At 60.6% G+C, this 7,492-nt stretch overlaps 1 protein-coding gene across 1 annotated transcript in view; it reads right to left on the reverse strand.

Annotated features, from left to right (window-relative positions):
• The window catches only part of REXO1 (REX1, RNA exonuclease 1 homolog (S. cerevisiae)), a 50,665-nt gene extending 43,378 nt beyond the window's left edge, over positions 1–7,287 (reverse strand). The window contains exons 1-2 of the mRNA XM_011964112.1: positions 7,206–7,287; positions 5,982–6,194 (exon numbers count right to left, since the gene is read on the reverse strand). Coding sequence (XP_011819502.1) covers positions 5,982–6,194; positions 7,206–7,287 — 295 coding nt within the window. The remainder of the gene's footprint in view (positions 1–5,981; positions 6,195–7,205) is intronic.
• Positions 7,288–7,492: the final 205 nt, after the last annotated feature.

Genomic DNA, 7,492 nt, shown 5'->3' on the forward strand with positions numbered 1-7,492 from the left:
CGGGAGGAAATAAGGAGGGCGGGGGCCGCCCTGCCTGCAGTCTCCGGGAGCCTCGCCAGCTCCGCCGCCCGGCCTTTGGCGGCTGTACCGGCGCCATCTTGAGCCCCAGGCCCCTGAGGAGCCAGGGCTGTCCACGGCGCGCCTGACCAAAAAACGCCGCGCGGGGCCCGCTATGACTCATTTGCATATTATTTCCATCGTTAGCATATCACCTTAAAGCGCCCTCTGCTGGACGAGGAGAGTTCTGCGGAGAAGTGGCCTTAAAGCTGGACCAGGTGAAACCCACGGGTGAATTACTCCGTTCACACTCTTTAAAACTTCCCTCGCCCTGGTATACAGCTAGCTGTCAGGAAACGCCTTAATCTCCCGAACCTCGACTCTTATCATCAGTCTAATGACCAGGTCCACATTCACTTATTTGTTCAACAACTATTGAGCGCCTACTGTATACCAGGCTAGATGGTGCATTTTAACAGACAAACGAGGAACAAGGCTGGGATGGGGTAACCCTGTAGTCTGGTGGGGTAGGCCCACGTCTTAATGGGAAGTTTAATCTGGTGCATTTAGGTGAGATTGTAAAATAGTGCGACTGCTATGTAAAACAAAGAACCCAAAAAGTTTGTTTTTAAGAGACAGGGTCTTGCTCTGTCACCCAGGCTGGAGTGCAGTGGTGCGATCACGGCTCACTGCAGCCTCGACTTCCCTGGCTCAGGTGATTCTCCCACCTCAGCCTCCCGAGTAGCTGGAACCACAGGTGTGCACCATCATGCCTGGCTAATTTTTTGTATTTTGTGTAGAGATGGAAGAAGTTAAACAGAGTTACCCTATGAGCAACTCCATTCCTGGGTATACACCCAAAAAGAATAGGAAGCAAAGTCTTAGGCCGGGCCCAGTGGCTCATGTCTGTAATCCCAACACTCTGGGAGGCTGAGGCGGGTGGATCACTTGAGCCCGGGATTTCAAGACCAGCTTGGCCAATGTGGCAAAACCCTATCCTACTAAAAGTACGAAAATTAGCTGGGCGCGATGGCTCATGCCTGTAATCCCAGCACTTTGGGAGGCTGAGGAGGGAAGATCACCCAAGGTCAGGAGTTTGAGAGCAGCCTGGCCAAGATGGCAAAACCCTGCCTCTACTAAAAATACAAAATTAGCTGGGCGTGGTGGCGGGCACCTGTAGTCCCAACTACTTGGGAGGCTGAGGCAGGAGAATCACTTGAACCTGGGAAGCGGAGGTTGCAGTGAACCGATATTGCACCACTGCACTCCAGCCTGGGCGACAGAGTGAGACTCCGTCTCAATTAATAATAATAATAGAAAGGTTAAGATGGCAAATTTTATGTTATGTGCATGTGATTTTACAATGATAAATAAATGACAGGGTGCAATGATGGGGCAACGTGGGTTGGGGTGGGTCATCAGCGACTCTGCAGGGGACCTTATCTAATCTCAAAGCTGTCCCATCACGGGCAGTGGAAGGGCAGCCTCCTTGCCATGGCTCCTGATGATGTGTGGGAAATGAAGTCTCATTTATGTGATTGCTCCATCCATGCCAGCTGGTCTTGGTCATTCATTCAGCAAATAATTACTGAGCACCTACTGTGTGCCACACAATGCTGGAAACATTCATAAGCAGAGAACCCCACCCTGGTGGAGGTGGTGGTGTAGGCAGGGAGGCAGACAGTGAACACAGGGATAAGTAAGTGAGACAGCCTGAAACGAGGTGGAAAGTGCTTTGGGAATAGAAACAGGAGAAGAGCCTGGGCTGGGGACAGGCAGGGCTGGTCTAGGTGGTTCAATGGGGAAGGCGGGATTTGTGCGGTTTTAAAGAAAATTAGGAACCGGGCATAGTGGCTCTCGCCTGTAATCCCAGCACTTTGGGAGGCCGAGGCAGGCAGACCACTTGAGGTCAGGAGTTCGAGACCAGCCTGGCCAACATGGTGACACCGCCGTCTCTACTAAAAATACAAAAATTAGCTGGGCGTGGTGACGTGCGCCTGTAATCCCAGCTGCTCGGGAGGCTGAGGCAGGAGAATCCCTTGAACCTGGGAGGTGGAGGCTGCAGTGAGCCAAGATTGCACCACTGCACTCCAGCCTGTGACAGAGTGAGACTGTGTCTCAAAAATATAAAAAATAGATAAATAAAAGATGATGAGGGAGCCAAGCAGGTTTCCGGAGGAAGGGCATTCCAGGCAGAGGGCACGGCCCTTGCAAAGGCCATGCAGGACTGTGTCTGGTGTATTGGAGGAACAGCCAGGAGGCCAGTGTGGCTGGAGCAGAGTAAGCACGGGGAGAGAGGGAGGAGGGAAGGGCAGAGAGAGGACGGGGCAGGTCGTGCAGAACTCTATGGGCCTCAGGGAGGACTTGGGCTTTGACCGTGAGGGGAGTGGGAGCCATGGAGTGTTGCGGGCAGAGGAGGAACCAGACTTGCGCCAGGTGCTCATGGACGCCCTCTGGTGGCGGTGGGGAGGACAAACCGTGAGGGCACCGGGAGACCAGGGCGAGGGTGATTGCACTGGTTCAGGTGAGTGGTAAGGAGGCTAGACCGTCACGGTGGAAGCCCTTACAGCAAGGAAAGGTGGCCGGATTCTGGATCTATTTTGAAGGTAGAGCCCAGGGACTTTTCAGATGGGCCAGATGTGGGTGGTGAGACACACAGTCCTTGGGGAGTCCAGGGTGACTCCCCATGGATTTTGACCTTCCAGGATGGCACTGCCCTCGACTGAGAAGGGGGCGTGGCAAGGACAGCCTGCGGGCGGGAGGGACGCCCAGGAGGGTCGGGGTCCCAAAGGCACCAAAAGGATGGCGCTGTTTCCAGGCACGTGTGTTGTGGGTGGGGCGCTGTAATTTAAAAGCCTAATGCGAGTACGTCCGTCAGAGATTAAGGGGTAAGGCTGCGAGTGTAGACACCACATTCTAGACATTTTGCTCCAAAAGGGCAGAAAACCAGGCAGGAGCTGGAGGGGCGCGAGAGTCCCGGGAGTAATGTTTGTGGGGCGTCCGGTAGAATGGGAGGATGGGTGGGGTAGGATTGGGGGTGCACGAGAGAGGCTGCCCTCGAGTGAAGCCGAGAATTCGCCGCCCAGGTTGGGGAGGAATCTGGCGTGAGCCGGCGCCGGCCGCGCGATACCAGAGGCCGACCACCCCCTTCCCCGGGCAGGCTGCCCCCGGGCTCAGCAGGTGTGCAAGAGGGGCCTGCCCTGCCCCACCCCAGCCCCGCCGGCCTCCAGGCTCTAGGGAGCGTTGGAGTCCGGAGTGGTTTTTCCTGGGGAGGGCTTCAAAGCTCTCACCGCCTCCTCTTCCCAATTCCCACGAGGGGAGCTGGCCTACAGTAGGCGCTCAATACAGGAGCACGGGAGCCTGGGAGGCGGCTGGGGGATCCTCCGTGGGAGCCTGTCCCGCGCTGGTGAGCAGCCCCGGGGGCGCGTGCTCCCCCATCCCCTGCGGCACCGGAAGGGGAGGGCGGTGGACGCCCCCGGGCGCCATGTCACCGTGCCTCGGTTGCCAGGCAACGGGGCGGGCGGGAAGCTGGGCGGGGGGCGCAGCTGCGCCAGGGCGTGGGTGACACCCGGCGGGTGCAGCGCGCGCTGTTGCAGGCAGCCCCCTCCGCGGGGCTTAGGGCTAGGGGCAGGGCATTTTGTGTCTCAGCCAGAGGGGCCTGGCCAAGACCCTCTTCACTAGCCCGCTGCCTCAGTTTCCCCATGAGGTGGATGAACTTGGGGCCGCACTAGTGGGTGGGACAGAGGGGTTCAGAGCGTGCCCACAGGCTGGGGACTGCCACGGGAGAGACCACACACACACTGGAGTAGGGTTTAAAAAGGGGCTTGTTTAATTAATTAAATACAAGGATGAGGCCAGGCAGGGTGGGGGAGGAGCGCCACCCACGGAAAGCACACGCCCCTTGGAGCCACCTCCCCTGCAAATGGCTGGAACCAGGTCCCAGTGACCAGCAGCTCCTGAGGGAGTGGAGGGGTGGGCGCAGGTCTCTCCAGGCCCCTGGACACTGGAGAGGGGCCCGGTTAGAGAGTTCTGGAACCCACAGCCCTACCCTCCCCTGCTCCAGACAGGCCCCGGCCAGGGCTGGGGCCAACAAGACACTAAAGGAAAACGGGGCCCCAGTCCCCCACCCACCCCCGCAGACTAAGGCATCTCACTAGCGCTGCCAGAGGAGGGTTTGAGGCTAGGGACAGAGAACACAGAGAGCCGAGGGCTGGATGGGGCAGACCCTCCGAGCCCAGCTCCGGAAGGGCATCCCCTGCCTCCCTCCCCGCAGGACCCCAGGCACCCATCCCTGGATCCTGCCAGGCCGGGACTGGGTCCAGGTGCACACCAGTGGCCATCCAAAGCCCCCCTGCCCCCAAGCAAGATGCAGGAAGGTTCTGGAACAAAAGGGGGTACCAAAAACCTCCTGCAGCCCACAGTGAGGGGATTCACCTTTCTGGGTCTTGGACGTGGAACCTAGGACCCTTCTCATTTCAGGCTGGGGGTCCTCAATACCCCCCAAGAAGAAATGCAACCCAGGCCACAGCAGGACGACCCCTGGCAAGGATACGAAGGTGGCCCCCGAGGGACAAGTCCCCACCCACCCGAGTTCAGCTCAGAGACCCCCCACACACACACTCACACCCCCTGAGGATGCCGGACCACCCACGGGGGCCCAGAAAAAAAGAATCCGTGCCTGAAAAAATATTCTACCCGGTGCAAAAAAAAACGAACTACCCCAGGAGGCTGCACAGCCAGCCCTCTGTTTCCAGTCCACGAGGCAGGACCTCGATCACGGGCCAGGGCCCACCTCTTCCAGGCACCCAGGAGAAGGAGGGGAGGTCGGGGAAGCAGGGCCTGGCCAGGCTGCAGCCCACGCCCGGAAGAGCCTGCAACCCCGGCGGGCATGGGCTCTACGGCCCCACCTGCAGGCCAGGGAGGGTAGTGCGGCCCAATGGCTGCAGGCGTCGTTAAGGGAGTTGATTGTCTCGTGATACCGCAAAGGCCAAAGTCGGCAGGGCAGGGGCTGGAGGGCCAGGCCCGGTGCCAGCCTCCCCTGCAGCCTCTCTCTCCCACCCACCCAGAGAGGGGGAGCTAGGGCCCCACACCCAAGGAGAGAGGAAAATAAATAAGCCGGCATTCCCATCCTGACCCCGATATCCGCCTCCCACCTCCCGACCTCCACTGAGTCAAATGTTCTTTGGAAGAACCCAGAGGTCCCCTCCCTCCCCATCCCAGGTCTCAGAAGCGAGACCTGGAGCCCCTCCGGGCATCCTAACGCCTCCCCGCTCCTGGATCTACCCCCAAGGTCTGGGGGGGTGGGCAGCCCCTAACGTGGGCAGAACCTGTGGACACCTGAGATTGAGTACCCGAGTGGGGGGCGGCCGGGCTGCACCCCCGTTTCCCTGAACTACTCCCATGGCTTTCGGTGGGGTGGGGTGGGGTAGGGTGGGGAGAGGCAGGGGCCGTGTCAACCCCCAGCTCCTCTATGGCTGTCTGCACGCTTCATCCCAACCTGCAGGGATGGGGCAGGGGGTGCCTTCCCTGGGCCGGCTCCCAGAAGTCCACTCCACCCCCGCAAACCCCACCCCCGGAGGAGGGCAGCAGGGGTCGGTGGAGAGGAGAGGGGAGGACCTCCTAGCTGCCCCGGGGGGGCCCCGTTGCACAGATGGGAAGAAAGTTAGTATCATGGCTATTTACAGACACAAGCCCCCGTCACCCGTCCTGAGAGCCACCTCTGAGGTCAGGCAGACCCGGGTCCAGTCTCAGGCCCCCTCCTCGCTCTCTGGAGGGGGGCAGGGGCGTCTTCAGGATTTGCCCACAGCTGGAAGGGGACCGGGCACCCCGTGGGTCCTCACTACACCCCTGGATGGCAGAAGCATCCTGGTGGTCAGGGTGGGCTGGACGAGGGCCCTACAGGCCTGCGGGGGCTGGGCTGGGCGTGGGGCTGGGCGCAGGGCTCCCGGCCAGGCTGCAGGGCAGCGAGTCGCTGGGGGAGGTACTGCGGGCACCAGGGCGCCGGAGCAGGTCCGGGTGGAAGCCGGGGTGGCGGCGGGCATGCTTGGCCAGGTGGTCGCTGCGGGTGAAGCGCTTGGAACACAGAGGGCAGGAGAAGCGCTTCTCGCCTGTGTGTGTCCGGTGGTGGCGGGCCAGCTCGTCGGAGCGGGCGAACTTCTTGTCACAGCCCTGCCAGTCACAAGCAAAAGGGCGTTCCCCTGGACAGAGAGACAGAGACAGACAGCGGTCAGCGGCGAGGGAGATGACAGATACATTCCAGCAGATCCCAAAGGGTGGCGGGCATTTGTCCTGTGCTGTTTTAGAGGCTGAGTTCTGGGTGTGAATTTAAAACATGGAAAAGTGTGAAGAATACAACCCCTATCCACCCTCCGGTGGCCCCACACGAGACCCTAATAAATAATCCTCGCATTTCCTACCAGCTCTTAGAAGGGACTCTGCGGCGAGCCCAGAATCTGTTAACCGTAAGCAAGCCCCCGCAGACCCACCCCCAAGGCTGAAGCTCCCCAGGCCGGCGCAGCCTCTGGCCCCAGGCGGGACCCTGGCAGGGATGAGCAAAGGCCTCCAGTGTCTGTCCCAGGCACAGGCATGTTCAGAAAGCATGTTGGGCTTTCAGAGCACACAGGTCAGGCTGTCCCTGCCCCTCCCGAGGGACATTCAGGGGCCTCCCATCTGTGCATGATCCCCTCCTTTTCCAAATGACCACCTGGGATGGGGGTACAATCATGGCAACTTCCCTAACCCTCCTGGCCCCTCCGAAAGCAGAGGGACGTAGGAGGAACCCGCAGGCACAGTCAGTCTGGGCCCCGATCTCGGGGTGTGGTTAGATGGAAGGCAGGCAGGAAAGCTCACAGGGAGGGGAGGGGGCGGGGTCTCCCGGGAAGGGGAAGGGCCTGCAGGCTGAACTCGCCCCGCCCCCACGGGACAGATGGCGCTGGGCAGGGGCGGGCCACCACCCGGCCACTTCCTCCACAGACCCCTCCCACAGCCAAGGCCGGGCCTCGCCCATCCTGCCCCTGAGCAGCCGTCGCCATCCCGGCCTGCCTGTGTGCTTCCACCCCGTGTGGGTCTTTGCTCTAGAACTCTGCCGCCTGACCCCCTCCCTTTAGCCAGGGTCTCATGCCCACAGCATGTGGCATCGCCATGTCAGCGTCTCCCCACCAGACAGGGGTCTCCAACGACTGGGGAGGGACAGGTCAGTCCATTTCCACCCAGGGCCCGGAGCAGGACAAAGGGCCCTGCGTCCCCGAAGCTCCCACCCTTTCGGGCCATGACCAGGTACCCGGGGACCATGGCATTCCCAGATATTGTTCCCGACATCCCAGGGTTTTACACGGTGGGTTGCGTGGATGGAGACTGAGCACATGTGCCCCTCGTGGCACTGGTTGGAGCCCTGAGTAGCAAGAGAGACATCAGAACCAACTCCCCTGGGTGGCCCCAAAGCCTGTCCTCAAGGAAGCCACAGCAGGGCCGGGGCGGCCAGGAGGGTGGTCAGCTG

Source organism: Colobus angolensis, unplaced genomic scaffold, assembly GCF_000951035.1.
Source record: "Colobus angolensis palliatus isolate OR3802 unplaced genomic scaffold, Cang.pa_1.0 Scaffold64, whole genome shotgun sequence".
NCBI classification, from domain to species: Eukaryota; Metazoa; Chordata; class Mammalia; order Primates; family Cercopithecidae; genus Colobus; species Colobus angolensis.